The 21,371-nt window shown below is 37.0% G+C and overlaps 3 protein-coding genes across 7 annotated transcripts in view; 2 read left to right on the top strand and 1 right to left on the bottom strand.

Moving 5' to 3' along the window:
- Positions 1–160: 160 nt before the first annotated feature.
- On the top strand, positions 161–8,797 carry LOC136415641 (ATP-dependent translocase ABCB1-like). 2 transcript variants are annotated; one of them, XM_066400320.1, is made up of 26 exons: positions 161–212; positions 1,056–1,129; positions 3,261–3,330; positions 3,537–3,827; positions 3,881–3,981; positions 4,032–4,203; positions 4,261–4,385; positions 4,436–4,613; positions 4,668–4,892; positions 4,947–5,072; positions 5,128–5,243; positions 5,342–5,457; positions 5,511–5,653; positions 5,703–5,853; positions 5,909–6,018; positions 6,369–6,536; positions 6,589–6,693; positions 6,750–6,911; positions 6,964–7,167; positions 7,216–7,357; positions 7,414–7,513; positions 7,564–7,723; positions 7,787–8,025; positions 8,078–8,237; positions 8,285–8,431; positions 8,485–8,797. In XM_066400320.1, exons 2-26 carry the CDS (start codon positions 1,065–1,067, stop codon positions 8,674–8,676), a joined length of 3,768 nt encoding a protein of 1,255 aa, XP_066256417.1. In that variant the 5' UTR covers positions 161–212; positions 1,056–1,064; the 3' UTR covers positions 8,677–8,797. The 2 variants fall into 2 exon arrangements, with proteins under 2 accessions (XP_066256417.1, XP_066256418.1); XM_066400321.1 differs by having other exon boundaries at positions 198–212; positions 1,048–1,129.
- Positions 8,798–8,806: 9 nt separating this feature from the next.
- LOC136415639 (ATP-dependent translocase ABCB1-like) lies at positions 8,807–15,128 on the bottom strand. Its single transcript, XM_066400319.1, is given in 24 exon segments — positions 8,807–9,239; positions 9,297–9,443; positions 9,494–9,653; positions 9,700–9,938; positions 9,989–10,148; positions 10,201–10,300; positions 10,353–10,494; positions 10,545–10,748; positions 10,801–10,962; positions 11,328–11,432; positions 11,486–11,641; positions 11,697–11,794; positions 11,846–12,032; positions 12,090–12,313; positions 12,407–12,557; positions 12,607–12,732; positions 12,783–13,004; positions 13,059–13,231; positions 13,830–13,977; positions 14,028–14,199; positions 14,255–14,398; positions 14,400–14,698; positions 14,747–14,786; positions 14,847–15,128. Coding segments are annotated over 24 exon segments (3,810 nt in total). The 5' UTR covers positions 14,897–15,128; the 3' UTR covers positions 8,807–9,038.
- Positions 15,129–18,990: 3,862 nt separating this feature from the next.
- Positions 18,991–21,371, top strand: part of LOC136415726 (band 7 protein AGAP004871-like) — a 67,713-nt gene continuing 65,332 nt past the window's right edge. For 3 of the 4 annotated variants that reach the window (XM_066400488.1, XM_066400485.1, XM_066400489.1), the window contains exon 1: positions 18,991–19,141. The gene's annotated coding sequence lies outside the window, so the exon portion shown is untranslated. Of the gene's footprint in view, positions 19,142–20,630; positions 20,855–21,371 lie in introns of those variants that run through there. The other variant, XM_066400486.1, reaches the window with a different exon arrangement.

A 21,371-nucleotide genomic window follows, 5' to 3' on the forward strand; every position in this document is an offset into this window, starting at 1 on the left:
AAATCGTTTTATCTTGTAATCGCAAGTGCAGACCTAAGCAACAATCATCGATTGATTAGCACTATCGGGACGATCGATAGGAGGAGCATTTTATTAAGTTAAAGTTTCGATTATTTTTGTACAGTGCTCTCAAAAGCTTGCCAGTGAAGGTATTGATTGTGTTTGGATGGTTCATTGCATTCTATAGGACTAGTGAGAGGCTGCAAGCTTAGGTAAGGATAACGCTTAGAAAATCAAACTGTATTTAAACGATGACGTGACCGGTGTGATGTGATGATTTGACTAACAGTCATTATTTAAATTTATTTAAATTTTTTATAAAGCCACTATTTTCAATCTTAAATTTTGCGTTAATCTGTAGTAAGAATCTCCTAAACTCAGCTGTGACACCTGCATCGTGGTATCGGGAAGTGGCCACTCAAAGAACAATGACATCAACATCATCGAACACTTTTAACATCACAACTTTTAACGAATTTAAAATATGCGTCTAATTATCTAATTGATTGTGATCTCTTGTCACTAGTATAGTAATCAAAGGGTTGTGATTCATTTTCCGTATATTCTGATTGATGCAAATTAATTCAAACGCTTTGCAAACGATAACCGTGTTAAGGCCTTGAGCCTTATCTTAAAAAAAAATCGTACCTATGAGCTAAATAAAGGGATTATTAAGGGATTATTCGATATTGTTTACTAGAAACTTTCGCCGCTAATTGCCTGTCGTATATCAAATCCTTCAAGGCTGTTTGCTTCAAGGAAATGGGGGGGATCGTTGTTTTTCCAGAGTTTTACGTCTGGATTGCTCAGTTTCGTTGATGCCAGTGCGGTAAATGCATGAAGTTATATTTATCCACATTGCTTAAGGTTGTGAAATATGTTTTAAGCAGTCATTGATTTCTCGGGTATGGTTAATGTTGTTAGTCTCTCTATCCAATAATGATTACTTTTGTGCATTAAGGGTTTTTTTCTTTCCGTTTTCTATTAGAATTAATTTTGTGTAATGCTCTTTTTTTGGAATTACTTTTATACTTCAAATTTCTATAGTGTTTTAGGTAGTTACAATGTCAAAAACTCAGGTAGACCTAACTGCTAACGACGAAGAGAAGAAACATTCGGCCATAAACGCGTAAGTATCTGCAATTTTATGCAACGTATCTATAAAATCAGTATAATTAAATCTTTCAAAATTGCATTTTTGAATTCCTAGCGATTTTTAATTTCAAATTCTACTCAATTAATTAACCAAAAATTATCTTAAATTCATTTAAATCGTCGTTCAAATAATCACAATAATTCATGGGCCGTATTCATCCAAATTCATACCTTCACATATAGAAATATCACATATTTTATTTTAAGTCATTATTTTTATTTTTTGTTGCTTTCTTTAGCACCTTTTGTGTTTTTTCTTGCTAGTTGCCTTGCACTGGAGCGTTTTGCGTATGTTATAGCTAGATGAATTACATGCTGAAGGTTTATAATAGACTCATAGAAGAATTCATAAAACAGCCGGATTTTGGTTGTAAGAATCAATTAGAAAGAATGAAAATAACAGCAATATAACAATATTCTAAGACAAGAAATTAATAATTTAGTACTACTTAGTATTTTCTCCTCTGGCTGTAGCAATAGTCTGCATCCTCCCAGGCACGCTTCGCAGAAGATCTTTGATAGTTTCTTGAGGAACTCGATTCCATAATTCCTGTCATTTTTAATTCTGCAATTGAGTTAGGAGGTGGATCTCGTACTCGTATATGTCGCTTCAAGATATCTCATAGATGCTCTATGAGATTAGTATTAGGACTTATCGGTGGCCACTCTGATGCCTCAATCGCGACATTCTCAAGATACTGTGTCACTGTGCTTGCGGCATGGGTGCGGGCATTAGCTCAAAGTCATGGTACCCAATAAAGCCGGCATAAGGTAAAACATGCTCTTCAAGGATGTTGCGTATGTACCGTTGTGTGCATTTATTCTAAAATTTAGCTCAACAAGTTCTGTAGTAATCTCTCAGCTAATGCTTCCCCGGATAATAATGGAACTGTCACCAAAGCTAATGTTTTGTACAAGATTACATTCTGCGAACCATTTTCCAGATCTTCTGCATACACGACCACGTCCATTTGGCTTCCATAATTGTATTTTTGTTTCATTTGTAAAAAGGATTTTTCCCTATTGATGTTCATTCCGGTTAGCATGGGATCTTTCAAATTGTAACCGTCTGATCTTCTGACATGGCATAAGTCTAGGGACTCCGGCAAGACGTTTCGGATTTAAACCGACCTCCTTTAGTCTTCTTGTCACTGTTTTAACACTTACGTTTATTTGTCTAGTAATAAGTAATTCATTTTTCAAATACGAAGCGGTAAGTGAGGGATTTCGCAAGGATCGCAATCTTAAATATTGGTCATCTCTCGGCGTTATACATCTTTTACGTCCTTGACCAGGCTGCCTTTTGTATTCTTTAATCTCATTGTATCGTTTTACTATACGAGACACAGTCGATTCATGGATTTGCAGCCTTCATTGGGTAAAGTAACGATTTTAACAGAAACTAGCTCGCTTAAATGTGGCATCTTACTTACCGAAATTACAGAAACAGGAAAAGAATCACTGCAAACACCATTCTGATAACAACAAACAAGAAAGCATCCGTTTGTGAGATACTTGTAATTTTTAACATTATTGCTTATTGAGCTGTAGAGACCATCTTTAAACATTATTATGACTAAAATAATTAGATTATACTTAAAGCCTTTAAATTTCAGGTATCTAGTAATGAAAAACACTAAAAATGCTAAAGGAAACAAAAAAAATAAAAATAATGACTTAAAATAAAATATGCAATATTTTTGTCTGTGAGTGTATAAAAGATCAAGGGGTAAATCTACCTTACTTATCCCTTTGGAGGAATCTAAAGTTATCATAAAGCTCTATTCTTATTACGACTACTTTTGTTACTTTTGCTCTGCAATAAAGTTTATTTCTCTCTTGCACATCACAAAGCCCTAGCAGACACTTCTGCTAAAAACTATGAAAGAGTTACACAAAGCTCAGACGTATTGTTTTCTTTGGTATTTGCTCGATTGAAAGTTTTGCTTAAGATGTCTGCCATGGCTCTCCCAATCCCTTATAATTAAATGTGGGTTTTCAAAATGTGTTTGCTACGGTTCTCTGGAACTAATCTGAACCGACTGATTTTAATAATTAAAGTTCAATTAAGTAGAAATAAATTTTTGACATAAATTTTCTTGCAGAAAATTCAAACCACCTGATGATTCTTCAGACACAGATGAAAACATTGAACCTTCTTCCTTTAAAGGATTGGTAAGATTAATTAATCTTATTAAGGCCCACAGATTAAGGTGTCGGTAGCTTTACCTGGGAGATTATTTTCATGGAGAGCGAGAAACTAGCGGATATCTTTGGAAATTATCCTCTTGGTAAACTTCCTCAAAACTTAGTGACTTTCCGGCATAAAAACTTTTCTCATCTTCTGCGCGCAGATACAATAAGATGAGATTAACTTTCAGTATAGATATGCCACAAGTTCTGAAAAATACATCCTCATCATCGGTGCCTTAATCGCCCTAGCTTCAGGCGCAATCCAACCCCTAAACAATCTTCTTTTCGGCGAATTAACCGAAAGCATCATTAACTTTACCAGAGCCTGGCCCGGTTGTGACACGGAGTGCGATTCAGCATATCAGAATATTACAGATGCCATAATTCACTTTACCATCTGGAACTCTGCAATCGGTGTTGGTATCTTGATAACTGCCTATGCTTCAACTGAAGCTTTCAGCTACATTGCAATCAAGCAGGTTAATTCAGGTCAAGTTTTGTTTCCTTAATTTTATTTTCTTTTACTTTATAGGTTTTCAGACTGAGATCTAGATACCTGCAGAAATTGCTAGATAAAGACATACCATGGTTTGATGTCCATAACTCTGGAGATTTTGCCAGCAGAATGGCTGAGTGAGTTTCGTAATAGTTTTTGAAATTAGGGCTGATGAGGATATTTGCAGTGATTTGTTAAAATTTGAAGAAGGAATTGGGGAGAAAGTTCCCTTGTTCTTGACCCTACAAGGGACCTTCTGTGCTGCCTTAATTCTGGCCCTAGTCAAGGGATGGGAGTTGGCTCTCATTTGTCTCATATCCTTTCCGGTCTCCATGATAGCCATTGGAATCATTGCTTTCGTGAGTTGTTCACAATTTTATTTCAACCTTCATCAGTTATTAATGGCAATATTTCAGTTAACAACAAAATTCTCCCAAAAAGAACTGGATGCTTATGGAGAAGCTGGATCTATTGCAGAGGAAGTAATTACTTTCATACGTACAGTGGTAGCTTTTGGTGGTCAGAAAGCTGAGAAGGAGAGGTAGATACTTCAAATATCAAACTATCAGCATTCACAAGGTTTAATCGTAGATACAACAAAGGGCTTCTATTTGCTAGAAACAACAACATCAAAAGACACTTTTTCGAAGGCTGCGGTTTTGGTTTACTATGGTTGTGCATATTCTCTAGTTATGGCTTGGCTTTCTGGTATGGCGTGAAGCTGATGTTAGATGGTAACCCGGTTTACACCCCCGGAAACATGATTACTGTATGTTCCAGCTAAAGCCTCTAAAATTGCCTGTAAAATGCTGATTCTCTTTAGGTGTTCTTCAGTGTGATGGCTGGAAGCATGAGCTTCGGAGTGGCATCCCCCTTCATAGAAGCTTTCTCTACAGGCAAAGCCGCTGGTGGCAAGATCTTCCACATAATCGATACCAATCCCAGTATTAATTTGTCCAAAAATAAAGGAGAGAAGCTCAGTGAGGTCAAAGGCAATATCTCGTTCAAAGGGGTGAAATTCCATTATCCTTCCAGGAAGGATGTTCCGGTAAGAATTTGTAGTATTAGCGAGTACGAACAGGGTTTAATCTGGCATTTCCAGATTTTACAAGGTCTCACTTTAAACATTAAAGCTGGAGAGACTGTGGCTTTGGTTGGCAGCTCTGGATGTGGCAAATCTACGGTTTTGCAGCTGGTCCAGCGTTTCTATGATCCAATAGAAGGACAGGTACTGCACTATTTTCAGTAATAATTTCTTTTTTGTATAATGGAGAATTTTCCAGGTTTTCTTTGACGATCATGATGTCAAAGATTTGGACCTCACGTGGTATCGCCAGGCAATTGGAGTGGTGAGTCAAGAACCCGTTCTCTTTGGTACCACTATCTATGAGAATATTAAGTAAGATTTGGTGAAAGTTATTTATTAGCTTTTTTAGAATGCATAGTTAAAAAAATCCTGAAAGTATGATTATAAGTTTATTATTGTTATTATTCCAGGTATGGCAACAAGGAAGCTAAAGAGGAAGACATTATTCAAGCAGCCAAGATGGCGAACGCTCACGTATTTATCAAACGGCTGCCCAGTGGTTATCATACTTTAGTTGGAGAAAGGGGTAATTTTAATTCATAAAAGAAAATTTTGGCTTATTGAAGAATCTTGGTTCAGGGGCACAATTATCTGGAGGTCAAAAGCAGAGAATAGCCATAGCCAGAGCTCTTGTCCGCAATCCGGCGATTTTGCTGCTGGATGAAGCAACTTCAGCTTTGGATACCAACAGCGAGGCAAAAGTTCAAGCTGCTTTAGATAAAGTAAATTCACCTTCTTGTAATTTAACTCTTGATTTCACTTAGAGTTTAGGCTAGTCAAAACAGGACTACTATAATCGTGGCTCACCGGCTCACCACCATTAGAGGAGCGAATAAAATCGTGGTAATCGCTGATGGTAAAGTTATCGAAGAGGGGACACATGATGAGCTTATGAAGTTAGAAAAGGAGTATTACACCCTGGGTGAGAGGCTACAATTTTTTTAAGCAGATGGAGTTGATTTTATAGTTGGTTTTAGTCACAACTCAAGTGCAAGGTAGCGAGGAGCTAGCGATGCTTAATCCGAATTCAAGTGAGAAAAAGGGATTTGAAAATGATGATGATGACGAAGACCTGACACCAGTGAAGGTAAGTGGGGAAGATTTATAGAAGTACATTCAAACAAATTGGTACCCTAATGCAACTTTACGAATTAACAATCAGGGGCGTAATATATGGAGTTTTGTATGAAGAGAAATTTATAAGCAAGCAAAAAATGGGAATTCAGGTCAGTAGCAGGGAATGCTAGAGTTTCTTTGTAAAGTTAACGGACATCAAATAGGTTTCATTGAAGGGGCCAAATCCTTAGATTACATCAAGTAAATGCATTTAAATTGAGACTAAAGGACGAATTGAAAATAATAGATCATGCATTTTTAGTATTTTCTTGCCTTATTTGAGTATTTCCTCATTTGTTCTAAAATATCTCAAAAACACAGGTTGAAGAAGAATTGGAATCGGACAGTTACATCAAAAAAGCATCAATATGGTCCATTATGAAATTGAATTCACCCGAATGGTTTCTTTTAATTCTTGGATCCGTTGGGGCTATAGCCATGGGCACTTCCATGCCTGTCTTCGCCATTTTGTTCGGAGATATCCTACAAGTAATCTCCACACTCTACCCGATTTCCCGTTCTAAAGTAACTCAACTTTCAGGTCCTCCAAAGTAATGACGTGGATTACGTTAGGAAGGAAACAAACAAGTACTGTCTTTTCTTTACTCTCGCTGGGGTTTTGGCTATGATTGCAACATTCATGCAGGTTATCTTGTCCTAATTTTTGTTTTTAATATAGATGCTAAAACTTCCTCATTTCAGATGTATATGTTCGGAAGAGCAGGCCAAAAACTGACCTACAGAATCAGAAGTAAAATGTTTGAAGCATTGCTGAATCAAGAGATAGCATATTTTGATAGAAAGGACAATGGGGTGGGTTCGCTCTGTGCCAAGTTGTCCAATGAAGCTGCCTCAGTGCAGGGCGTAAGTAGCTCAATTTCAACCACATTTGAAATTGCTCGAAGTGGTTGAGTAGGCAACAGGACATCGAATTGGCGCTATATTGAGCTCTTTGTCCACTGCTGCGTTGTCGATTTTCCTAGCTGTGTACTATGAATGGAGGCTGGGTTTGGTTGCCATGGCGTTCTTCCCAGTCATAATCATTACTACTTTTCTTCAAAGAAGACAGATGTCTCAGCAGTCCGATGAATATCGCGAATCATTGCAAAAATCCACTAAGGTACTATAAAAAGTGTAAAAATTCGATTAAACTAATTTCCAGTTTTAGATTGCTGTGGAGGCTGTTGGAAGCATCAGGACTGTAGTTTCTTTAGGCGCTGAAGAGACCTTCTACAACCTGTATATCAGCGAGCTAACACCTCATATTAAAACCTGCCTGAGAAACACTCATGGAAGGGCGTTGGTATTAGGTACATGTACATTCATACTTCACTTATGCGAATTTATCAAAATCTAACCCTTCCAGCAATATCTAGAGCAATAATGCTGTTTGCATTCTCTGCATGTATGTATTATGGAGTGCAACTAATCAAGAATGAAGATGTTCCTTATGGAGATGTCTTAAAGTAGGTCTGAGTAAATTGAAAATCTATTTAATCTTAATTTTGCTTTGAAGGGTTGCACAGGGCCTTATTATGGGGACAGTTTCGATTGCCAACTCTTTGGCCTTCACTCCGAATCTGGAAAAAGGTGTGATTGCCGCTAAAACTGTCATGAATATGATTAATAGAATTCCTGAAGTTGGGAACAGCCCTAATGCTACTGAGAAGAAGGAAGTAGGTTTTTGCATAGTATATTTAGAAAAGGAAGTTCATAGTTTATTTCTAATCACTGAGTAGGCAAATGGAAATCTTGAATACTCAAAGGTACAGTTTGCTTATCCTACAAGGGAATACCTACCAGTTCTGAAAGGGCTGGATTTATCGGTGATGCAAGGCAAAACTGTGGCTCTAGTTGGCCCTAGTGGGTGTGGAAAATCAACGATTATACAGTTGTTGGAAAGGTTTTATGATCCTTCTTCCGGCAGTGTTTCCCTTGATAATGACGATATTAAATTGCTTACTTTACGTTCTTTAAGGTGAGTTTTTACGGGACTTTAAAACGGTATTTACCAGTACGTATCCTGCTAGATCCCACCTAGGTATTGTATCCCAAGAACCCAACCTCTTCAGCAGAACTATTGGGGAAAATATTGCTTACGGGGATAATTTACGGGTAGTATCTAAAGCTGAGATTATTGAGGCTGCCAAGAATGCCAACATTCACAACTTTATCATATCCCTACCTCAGGTAATGTTCTTATTTGAATCGAACTTTTTAGAAACGTTGGGTTCCAGGGCTATGAAACAAAACTAGGTGAAAAGGGTACCCAGCTTTCTGGAGGACAAAAGCAAAGAATTGCTATTGCTAGGGCTTTGATTCGGAACCCAAAGGTTTTACTTCTGGATGAGGCTACTTCTGCTCTGGACGCAGAAAGTGAAAAGGTGCTTTCATCCGAATTTTTCAAGAAGATAGTTGTTTATTGTTTGAAATTTAGGTGGTGCAAGAGGCTTTGGATAAAGCGAAACAAGGCAGAACATGCTTGACCATCGCCCATCGCTTAACCACTATACAGGATGCAGATGTCATCTGTGTGGTCAAGGAAGGAGTAATCGCAGAGCAAGGAACGCATGCCGAATTAATTCAGAAAAGAGAATTGTATTATCGATTGCACACCCTGCAGCAATGAAAGGTTTGAAAGTTTAGTGAAATTCTTATTATTACCGATTATGTGTAAGTTTTGTTTGATGTTTAGTACAAAATAAAAGTAATGTGATAAGTACAGGGATGAGCTACTTTGTGAATAAAACTGTTTCGAAGGATTTTAAGGTTTTTATTGCGCTTTGAGTAAGAAAAAGAACGAATTACATTTATTTAATTAGAGCTAAAAATTCGATTTCATGTAATCACAGATTAATACAAGAACATTTTTGAAATAGTACTTCAACTAGCTCTAGCATTCAGGGTAAGTAGCACGAATTTTCGTAGTAATAGAATAAGTAGTAAAATTAAGTAGTGAAATACTGGTGAGTGACTACAATAGGTTTTTCTTTAAATTTGACCAGACTGCAGCTTGTAATATTCGTAATAATGACCCTTCGACTCCAAGAGCTCATTGTGGGCACCCATTTCAGCAATTTTACCATCTTTGACCACGCAAATCAAATCAGCGTCTTGTATTGTCGTGAGTCTATGGGCGATTGTAATGCAAGTCCTTCCTTTTCGAGCATTATCCAAGGCCTCTTGAACCACCTAAAATTGAGATAAATATTGAGAATCGCAACATTAAACTTACATACAGCTACAGACCTTCTCGCTTTCATTATCTAAAGCGGACGTAGCTTCATCGAGAAGAAGAATCTTTGGGTTTCTCATCAAAGCCCTAGCAATGGCAACTCTTTGTTTCTGCCCCCCTGATAGTTGCTTTCCTTTGGTACCCAACCGAGTTTCGTAGCCCTGAATTTAGTAGGTCAAGGGAGATTGAAGAGATAGGTAATTTTTCTTACCAATGGTAGGCTGACCACGAAATTATGGATATTAGCAGCCTTGGCAGCTTCCTCCACCTCTTTCATTTCGACTTTCCTGTCATTAATTCCATAGCTGATATTTTCTGCTATGGTCAGGTCAAACAAGTTGGGTTCTTGACTGACAATACCTAGCTGAGATCTAAGAAAAATCCTTTAAAATAAACCAATCTAATTTGAAATCTCACCTAAGGCAATTTAAGCTCAACTCTCGAATATCGTCTCCTCCCACAGTAACTTCTCCACTTTCGGGATCATAAAATCTTATCAATAACTGAATAAGAGTGGATTTTCCACATCCACTTCCACCGACTAAAGCCACAGTTTTGCCAGTCATAACTGACAAATTTAGTCCGTTTAGAATTTGAACGTCTGGCCTTGTAGGGTAGGAGAAGTAGATATGTGAGTACTCAATATCAGAGTTACCCTAAATAATTGATTTTTTAAAAAACTAAAGAAACTAGAAATGTAACTTACAGCAGATGGAACGATTTGATTTGCAGGATTTTGAATTTTTGGTTCTCGTTTGAACAAAGCGAACATCTTTGCAGCGGCAGTTATGCCCTTTTGCATGTTTGAGGAGAAGGAAAGGGCGTTGCCTATGGACCAGGAACTTGATAGGACAACTTCAAGGACTCTAAATCAAACCAGAAAATCAATTGAGAATAGAATTTGAATCTTGCTTTTACTTGAAAACTGTGGCTGCATCAACTTGCTTCTGAACCAACAAATACGCTCCATAAGTCATTCCTGGCGCATACGCCAAGGCTTGTAAACTTCTGGCCATGCCTATATGGGACATATTTGAATATCATTGAAAAACCTGATAGTTGTCGCAAACCTATGACTGCGGCTTTGAAGTGAGATCTCTTGAACCCTGCAATCCTGCACTGAACCAACTCTTTTTCGTAATAATCGCAGAAGACGCTTTCGCATCCAAGAGCTTTTACTGTTTTGATGTTGTCAATGGCTTCCACTGCTATCTGAGTATTTTCATGAGTCGAGGTTAAGAAATTATTGAATCTTTTGGTACCTTAGAAGACTTTTCTAGTAGTTTTTGAGTGAACTGAACTTCCTTCTGTACACTCTTTCGCTCGTATGAAATGGAGAAGAACACCAAAGGGAAAAAGACTCCAGCAATTAGAGTAAGTCTCCATTCGAAGTATAATCCGAGGCATATGGCCAACAAGAATGTGGATACAGAATTAAGTACTAATCCAATTCTGGAACCTCCAGCCTAAAACCAGTACAGTAGAAGCTTTTTTAAATTCTATTTCTGTAAAACTCACTCCTTGCACACTTGCAGCAGATCCTGAGAGTTGAGCACATAATGCTCCTACGCCATTTTCCTTTCTATCGAACCATCCAATTTCTTGTCTCAGGATAGATGAGAAAAGCATATTTCTGAGTCGATAGGTAAGTTTTTCTCCTGCGTAACCAAAGCCGTGAATCTGAGGAAAAGAGAGAAGATAAGAGTCGTTACGTGGATTTTCAAAGACGTGGAGATAATGGAATAGGACAGAGATGTTAATAAATCATAAAAAATCCCTTTGAAAAAATTTTAAATGAAATTAAGAAGTATAATTTTTCGTTAAAAATAAAATGTTAGAATTCGGTTCAATGACGAGTTAAAATGATCTAAAATTCTTGGTAATAATATAGGGTGAACACAGTCGGAGATCATTAAGGGACCCATGAGGAAGTTCTGATGTCAGTTGACTAGAGACATTTGCTTGAGGTAGAATTTTAATATTATCCTCAGTGTAATTTACTGTATAAAACTAACATTGAATATTCATCAAATCATTAAACATACCTGAAAGAACATGGCAATTCCAGAAGCAATTCCCAAATACAGGAAATAGAGACAATAGTTATTGGCATCCTGCCTTAATACCTCATTGCTCGTGTTGGAAAGTGCCTGAAATATGAACATTTGTCGGTCATCTTAAGACCATTTCTTTGAGGACTTACTCCGAGAATATCACCGAAAATCAAACCATACAGGGGTAGAGAGGCACCGTTCATTAAAGAGGCCACAGCTGCTGTAAGCATGGCTAACCATTCGGGACTGTTCATTTTGATAATCTGAAGTATTGTTGCAGAATCTCCTTGAACTTTCAGGTCCTCCTAAAGCCACATTTAAGTTAACTGCACTAAAACTGGAATATAGTTCTCAAATAACCTCAGTTGGATTCTCTTCCTCGGTTCCACTGGAGACATGAGAATGAGCAGAGAAGGTGAGGGACTTCCTGTTTTTAGCCTCGTTCTTGGGAGACACACCTAAATTACTTACTTTGTAATTTGATTATTAAAGCATGGTTGGAGACATACTGTCTTTGCCTAACTCTGTGAAGCCTTGTGAAGTGATCATGTTATAATAAACTCCTTTGCTCTCCATGAGGCTAAAATGAGAGCCCTGCTCCACTATCTCTCCCTTATCAAAAACTATGATTCTGTTGGCATTTCTGATTGTTGATAATCTGTGAGCGATGACGATTTTGGTGCATTCGCCACTGATCTAAAGCGAGCAATAATATTCATGTGGAAAAAACTATTTGTATATAGGAGGATTTACAGCATCTAAAGCCTGTTGAACTTCGACTTCGCTAGCTGTATCCAAGGCTGAAGTAGCCTCGTCTAGTATAAGCAAATTAGGGGTTTTAATGAGAGCTCTTGCAATAGCTACTCTTTGCTTTTGCCCTCCTGATAGCTGGGAACCTCGCTCTCCAATCACAGTTTGATAGCCATAAGGCAAATTACATATGAATCTATGAGCGTTCGCTTTCTTCGCAGCAATAACTGAAATGTAAACCAAACTATTTAAATCAAAATGCGTCATACCACAAGTGAGTATTTAAATCTAATTTGAGTTAATTTGGAAGCAGTTCGCACCAATCTCATCCATGCTTGCGTTAAGCTTGCCATAGCGGATGTTTTCTGCTATAGTGGTAGCAAATAAGGACGGTTCTTGGCTTACCACCCCTACGTTTTTACGTAGATAGCTCAGATCTACATCCTTCAAATTTACCCCATCTATGGTAATCTATTAAAAATGAATTTAAGGCGGTTTCTTAATATGAGTGGAAACTCACCGTTCCTAAATTGGGATCATAAAACCTCTGCAGGAGTTGCACTATTGTAGATTTTCCAGATCCAGAATGTCCCACAAGGGCAACAGTCTCTCCGAAATTTATTTCAAAACTGATACTTTTCAAAACCTTGAAAAGCGCTTCTGAAAATCTGCTAGAAATCCTATGAGGCATCTTACCAAGACGTCAGGTCTGGCCGGATACCGGAATTTTACCTCCTTCAATGCAATATTTGACATAAAATCTGGTCTCATTCCATCATCACTGCGGTTGTGTATTTCAGGTTCGCTTTCTAGGACTTGGAAAATCTTGTATGCGGCGCCTCTAGCCATGCCGAAGACTTCCAAGTAGGGTCCGATGGTCCCGAAGTTCCAGGTTGCGATTAGAGTTGCAAAAAAGACCTTAGGAATATATTTTTTAGTCTGGAGTTATGAGTTATGGGTTTCAAGAAGTACCCCCATCATGTTTCCAGGAGTGTACACTCTCTCTGATTCGGGCAAGTGTCGTTCGTCTATGATGAGACCTACGCCATACCAGAAGGCGAGGGCGAAGCATCCATAAGTGAGGAACCATATGAATCCCTGGTTGAGGGCGTTGAAGAGGCAACGCTTGATGTTGTTGTTTTTGGCTAATGAAGTGGTGGAAATACATTTTTGGTTCTGTACATTCAAATAACTCATGGTTGAAAGCTCTAACGTTTGTCGGATTTTCTGATAAGTGAGGCCTTATTTTGAAGTTTGTACTTTCAAAGACTTTTTTGAGATTCTCTAGAAGCATTCGGATTTCGAAAATTCGGATTCGTGAAAGGTCGCACAGATTAACTGTAACTTTTTCAATTTTATTTTAACTTCGTTTAATCAGTTTTCTCGATTTTTTTCAAATTAGGGGATTTTAGGTACATATATGTACACACGGTTACATATCCATGTATATATCATATGTAAATATGGTCCACTTAAAAGGGAACATTGAAGCTTGAAAATTGGTTCTAATGTTAATTTGATACGTTTCGTTTGGCCAACAGTTTACTTTAATTTATAGGGTTTTATTGCGTATGTTTCCATTGCTTAAAACCAATTGAAATCAATTGGTTAATTAAACGTACAATTATTGAGATTTAGAGACCTCAGTAGTATTGAAAGTCGTTAGAAACTGTTTCGCATTTGTCGGAAGAACTCAGTAGATTATTTTAAGAAACGAAAAGCTCAAAATAAACTACTCCTTACCATCTCTAACAAACTTCTCATATCTCTTGGCTTCTCTGTCTTGTCCACCAAATGCCACAACAGTTCTAATAGCACTCAGCACTTCTTCAGCTACAGCACCAGCATTGCCGTAAGCTACCATCTCTTGCTTACAGTATTTAGCTGAGCACTGCGATAAGTTATATGAGGTAATAGTTCACTGAGAAAAAGGGTAATTACCCATGCAATTAACCCCATGATGAGTGTTTGTAAAGGCAGAGAAGCTAGACACACTAGGGCTAGTTTCCAGCCCTTAAGCATTGCCATTATTATGCCCGAAACGAAGGTGGTGCTCAAGAAAACTACCATCCCCACTTTTTCACCCATGCCATCTTCTACTTTAGGGATATTGCTAGACGTTCAAAGGAACAATTATGCGCTTATTCTATGAGTCAAATGTCACTTACTCAGTTAAAACAGTAGCAAAGTCACCCGTTTGGTTCTGGTCATACCATCCGATATCCTGGTTGATGGTCTTCTCCAAGAAGAGTTTCCTTATTTTGAAAGTCTACAAAACGTTTTTAATCTCACCCCCGAAGCTATCATCAATTTACCTGTCTCAAAGAGCTCTGAGTGAGTGCTACCCCTGCAATATAAGTACTGAGAATCACGACCACAGAGCTAATCCCGGTCATAAGGGCAAAGTACCGGGTCCCTGCGTAGAGCTTTTCGATCTCAATGTTTTGTTCTGCGGTAGTGAGATTCTGAGTCACTGCAGTGCAATATGCCAGAATTACCCCGGAAACATCCCCGAAGAGGATCATCAAATAGGGCTGGAATATGCCGCATATTATGGATCCGAGGAGTCCCACACATATTAGGAATTTATCCAGGCATGTAGAGTATTTGTACTGAAATATTTGTGTAAATTGTTTTGATGTCTCAGAGAGAATCCTTACCAGTTTGTAATATGGAACGTCCTGGGAGTTCTCACTGGGCCTGGAAAATGGTACTTTAAGTTTATAATTTATTTTTTTAAATCGGTTTCTCTAGACGTACTTAACCACTTTCGAATCACTTTTCTTCTCTAACGTCTGTTCTTTATCCATAATTTCGTCTACAGAAATTCATTTATCCTTCCACGCACCCGGAGATATCAGAACTAAAAATTGCCACCATAAACAATATGGCAAATCATGAACCGTCAATATATCACTTAAACAATAATAATTGTTATCTGCGACTTTTTTCAATTACTGCACATATGTTCGTTGTTCGAATGTTAAATTATAATTAGAACACTTGTAGAACTGTGTGAATGGGAATAAATCACTCTGTGATAATGAAAGTAATTCAGACATACTCACCTGCATGTTATAAGATTGTTAACAATCGAAGATAATGATAATAGTGTGTAGGTGAGTTTATCTCGTGTTTATTAAAGTCTACCATGCTATTCAAGATGGCTTAAAACTAAGTCTGAAGAAAGATGTTATTGATGTATTTGGCTGTTCTGGGAAAAGTAAATCAACCAATAAACCCAGTTGAATGTTATCACTAAATAGAAAAAGTTGCTTTTATTTGAGAGAAATTATGTTTATTTTAACAATGTTTAAAGTAATAAGGGAACTAAGTTATATCGTTTCGATGATATCACATTTTTTTAATAGATAAGAACTATTAAAGTATTAGCAAAACTTAGGATTAAAGCTAAATAAATTCGACGGTAACGTCGCAGAAATAAGAATTGCACAACAAGTACGAAATTGTTAATTACTTTCAAAAATGTTGTAAAATTGTCATATTCGAAATATTACGAAAATTGCCAAAAATCCACTGGGCATGAGCTTGCGTACAATCCCGATAGACCAATTCCATGGGTCTGCTCCTGTGACGTTGGGAACAACTTCTGAGGTTGAGGTGAATCTCTGGCGGAACATGTCTGAATGAATATTTCTCAAAGGTGCACCGACTCAAAAATTCGACTGTATCAAATTTATTACCGACTAAAAATGGAGGAAATATCTATCAGAAGGCCTCTCGTTTTGAAAACTAAACACCAAAAGAATATCGAGTAATTTTACTTAAAAAGGGAGAATAATATGAAGCTGAAAGTACGTTCCGTCACTAAAAAAACAGAAACAGACTTGTAATCTTACCGAAAGAAATCTGAAGTATTTTCACACCTGACGATTTAACCTTTCACATGGAATACCTCTCAAGATCTGAGGTATGAACAGAGGACTGGAAAGAAAGCTACAAGAAAAAACAATTTTTATAAATTAAAACTTTACTTTTATTTTTGACCACCCACATCATAAATTGTGTAATATTGTGTTGGCTCCTCAATATTCTGCAAATCAAGAGCAATTAACGGAATCGAATCACGTTTTCGGGGCACATGTCTGTCGGTCTCTTGAGTAGCTGAAACCGCATTTGAGTGACACAAAAACGACTAAACCGCACTAATTACTTACACGAAATAAATTATGTTTCTTTGGTCAGTCTTAATGTGCCCATTACATCAAGCGACTGAAATATTTGTAATTGGTGTTGAATACCCTTCACCATCAATACCAACAAAACTGTTATACAAAATATGCCTACAAGGGCAGCAAATTATTCCACTTACTATAATGATTTAGATTACTACCGTTAAATACAGTTAAGTAAAATCCTTTTCCAAGATGGGTGCTTAGTGCCTCTTGACCAAGGCTTGTGACTAGAAGCCCAGGATCTCTAAGGACAAGCCATAGGACGGTAGATATGAGCTGAAGAAGTCCGCGTATTTCCATGCAGTAGGCAGCTTCAATAAATAAAATATCCTTCAGTTTTAAGGGTCATTGAGCCTGATCCCGACTTACCGTGTCTCACATTGTTATAAAACAAAATCAAGCTTTTTAAATAGAAAATTGTAGCACCATAAAGACTAATATTGCAAAATTCGGTTCCTACTCTATAATATTATAAAACTCAGCACCCTCAGCTAATGACTCAGCAGTTCGCACTATGGGCTTATAAACCCCAGAGGGTCTAGCTTCAATCAACTGTCTCTCTATTGCACTCGCAGTTCTAGATGCAATTTTCTGGATCCCTTTATTGTCTCTCCAATAAAAGCTCTTGCTAGAATCGATGATGTCATGCGTAAGCACCTATGCGAAGGGCTTGAAGTCTTTAGCTCGACATTAAACTTATTAAGCCATATATCGACTCCAATGATTGCGGTCACACTTTGCCCACATCCAGGTTTGATTTGAGTTTTGGTGATTAATTTTCCCATCTCCCAATGAGTACCATAAATTGATACTAAAATGTGAAGGGTTGTTGATGAAGGCTTTTAATGATATGTGTTGGTACTTACACAACAGAGCGACACCTATTGCGAATGTGATAGAAATTCTGGATACGGGCAGCAGGATTTGGAAAGTTTAAATATTTTCCTTTAATTTTGGTTTGCGGTTATGTCGCCGTCTGGTGGACAATAGCAGAGAATACTATTGAGTTTCTATAGAAATCTATAGATGATTTTACAAGATTTAAATTTAGGAATTGTATGAATGTATAATAGAGGGAGGTCACAGGTTCTCGGTATGTAGTAATTCATATTTTTAAAAAATTTTTGGTTCAGGCTGGTTTACGTTAGAAATTTAAAAATTCTTCCTCTGTTTGAATATTTACTAAGTGAAAAAAATGTTTTTTTTTTTTCTATTTACAGTTTTAAAAGTGCCTTTCACAGCAACCGAAATCACCGAAACTAACAAAACAATAATCCCTAAAAATATTTAAAATAACATAAATTGTTGTGAATCCATTTTTAAAGTATTATTAAACTGAGCCTTTGCTAGCGGATAAATTCAATACAATCAATAATTGATATTGTAATTCATTCGGATCGCAATTATATCGCGTTTTAACAAGCCCCAATAACGCATAAATCGGAATTGCCAAGGAAATAATATCTAAAATTAATTCCAATTTGTGGGCACATGAAAATAAAGTTTTTCAATTTTTTTTTGTTTGAACGAATAATGAAAACGTTTCTATAATATTCACTAAAGGGACATGAAAAAAAATTAAATGTAAACTTCTGTTTTAATATACCAGTTCTCTAGCTAATCGAATTACTACTGCCAACAAACTGAAATAACATCATTTTATAAATGCATATTCAGCAACAACGGTCAACAATGGTAATGTAGAAACAGCGAGAACTGCGATCAATGGGAACAACAGAGTCAATAAATCCAGTTTAAACCCCAAAAGACGGTGGAAAACCACGCTTAAAAAAATCTGGGAAATTAAAAAAATATCGTAGTATGTCAAGCACAGATCTCAAGTCACTTTTAAATTTTACAAAATGATGCATTGTGACGTATCACACTACATATATGCGATACACATTTAAAAAAATGTTTTACTATCTGGAATGGAGGGGGAGGGGGTTGAGATTAATTTAAAAAAAATAGATAAAATAATTAAGAGAAAAACTGATAAGAATCTAAGCTGATCTCAACGAGAATAGCAATAAACTAAATTGATGAGGAAAGTGAAAGTTTTAAAGAACAGGTATGTTCTAAGAAAATGTGAAGACATTTTTGAAAAGAATTTGAGCTGAATTTAACAGTGGGAAACGATTTCTAATAAAAGTGATGTGGGAATAAAAATATATACAGATAATCCGAACTGATCTCATCGGAATTGACAACTCATTAAACATACAGAAAAAGTAAATAAATTTTATCTCTTTATCCGTAGTCTCGGATAAAAAGATTCGAGATTCTTAAGGCTTAAAACGTATAATGCGGCACTGTACTCCCATGGATGCTTCGATGACTCAGACAATCTATTGCTGATACAATAAATAATTAAAACTGAATGAAGTTTTTCTTTATCTAAAAATGTATGAAAACCATTTAGGAAAATGCGGGTTTCTGTGTTTTTCATCCTTAGTAGAAATTATTAAACTGCCTCAGCAATAAAACTTTACGTGAGACAAAATAAGCATTCTTGTACTTCCCTTCCAAGCCTCATCAAAGATTAATGCCATCCATCCGACTCATTCTCTGTCAGAGCAAACAAAAAAAGAAAGGAAATAAATGTCCAAGTGCTGAAATATAGGAAATTAATCGACATACAGACATCGACTTTTCCAAGGCGAATCCGCCGGACTCGTGTCGTCATCAGCGTCGTCCACTACCTATTTGTTTTGATTGTGCTATCCGAGCGGTCAGTTCAGTTGTAGTGTTTTCACGACTTCGCATCGGATAACCCGACACTTTCCCATTGGAAAAACTCCATAACTATCGACAATCGGCTGCAATATTCTAACTTACAGCAGGACACTTCTATGCAAAGTGAGTAGCACGTGGTGTGATGTCTTTTGTCCATGCTTCTCTGTGGTCCAATAAACCAAATCTACGTGTCGTTAAATACGAATTATGTGCACTAAAATAAATATTTACAAGAGTGTGAAAACAATACTACACGTTCAATTCTCAATAAACATTAGAGTTGAGTGTATCCGCTGCCGCACCTGGAAATGATGGGATTTTTTGCCATAATTAAGAAAGTGCAGAATCGCAAAAAAGGGGCGTGGTCGTATCAACATCCGGGTTTTTGAATAAGTGATTTGGGTTTTTTTCAGTGCAAGAGGCAAAATTGTAAAAAAAAGGGCGCATTTATGCCAACATCAAAATTTTTAAATAACCCGTTTTAGAACATTTCAGAGAATTTTGTTTTTACGGAGAACTTTTACCTTTTGAATACCTTTTGGGAAGAATTTGGTTGCAATCCAACTTAAGGAAAAATTGCTAAGAATCATAGGAATTTAGGTATTCTTCACCTCTTTTCGCTTTACCACTGGCATATCGAAAAAATTACCTCCAACTAATCGTCTTGCTATTTCGAATACAGGGAAACTATGAAACCTAATTCACGGTTTTAAAGGTGTTCACGGAATGAAGGTCCCTAAAAATTGTTTTTTGAAAGCTCAAGGGGTTAAAACGAGGTCTAGAATTCGAATGTTGGTGCATCGAACCAGGGAGATGATCTTGTTTACGAATGGTTTTCCTATTGAACTTTTTTCAGGGTAATATTAGATAAGCATTAGCTCATCTCAATTTCACTTCGAAAATCTTTGATCACACAATACAAGGTGATCGTTCTCTTTAGCCTTGGTTGATAGGCCACTGCAGCAGAATCAGTGACATATTCCCTTAGGGTACGTTTGGTTGTGATTTCAGTGCAGACATTTGCTAAATTAACACGCGACACAATATCCTGTTTAGAAAGCCAAGCAAACCTCATAATAGTGAACGTAATAGGAAATGAACAGGTTTCCGCCCCGGGGAAACTTCATTAGATCTTTCCCAGATACTCTCGCAATTTGTTGCGCAATTTTACAAGGTTCTATTTCAGTTTCTATTTTTATTAAAAACAGAAACACATTTCTTTGTTTCGATCGATTTTTTTAAATGAAAATTCCTTTCAATGTACCCCTTAATGTAATAATTCCCCTCTTGAATCAGACCTGAGCAAACTTGCCCTACAATCTCGCATATAAAGTGTTTCGCAACTCCTCGAAAACTTTACTAAATGGGGTCAGTGTTATCTCCAAGATTTCAATTCGTTGCTTCGAGTAGCAGTAGAGCAAATGGAGAGCAACTTGGCAAATATATCGCCCTCCTTAAAGTGGTTTTATTAACTGTGGAAAGTGCAGTTGTATTAGTACACAAGTCCTGGATTTAGCAGCAACAATTTTGAAGCTTCGACATTAACTGAAAACAAGTTGTTTGGAGATTGTCAGTTTTGAATAATAAATGCGGGAACATGCCTTAAATAATATATCCAAGCGCGAAAAAACTGTTATTTAGAGCTCCCATATTTATCGATTTCGGGGCTCTATAATTGAGTTATCGATTGAGAAGTTTCGAACTAGCGCAACAACTTGTCCACGTCAGCCATACTGTAAATAGTGTCGACTCGGTTTTTGCGCAAACGTTTATTACGGTGTGAATTATTAACGACGGAGAGGAAAGTTCGTTTCCATCAGGGATAATGGAAATCAGGTGAATTTATTGTGTTTCAAACACTTAGCAATTTTTAAAAATAATAATGCATAAGCCAGTTTCTGGATGAAAGCATTAAATGAATGCCAAGCAACTGCATAAATAAAGTGCAAAGTAGTGCCATAAGAGGAATTACGTATTTGCTCTCGTCCATTTCCATTAAATTGGACAAATATTTGCTCCCAGAAATTGTGTTTGTCCAGCCATTTTAGTTTTCTTAAGTAGGTGTAGGTGCCCGCAATTTTCTCACGTTTCCAGATGCTGAAATTCGATGAATGAGCTGATTAGTACACAGTAATGACCATCATCATGGCAGTCGACCACTGCCTAAACTACATTATAACATACTTAATTTTGATGTCAGAAAAATCAAATTCACGTATAACGTTACATGTTTTTTTAGTGATGCAAGACAGAACAGTAAACAGAGCTATTTTTGAACTGGCGCTAGTCGAGCCTGTAATTCAAGTGAGTCAGTTTCGGATTTAAAAGTGGTAGATTTTACATGCCAAATTAC

Source organism: Euwallacea similis, chromosome 20 (assembly GCF_039881205.1).
Source record: "Euwallacea similis isolate ESF13 chromosome 20, ESF131.1, whole genome shotgun sequence".
Classification (NCBI taxonomy): Eukaryota; Metazoa; Arthropoda; class Insecta; order Coleoptera; family Curculionidae; genus Euwallacea; species Euwallacea similis.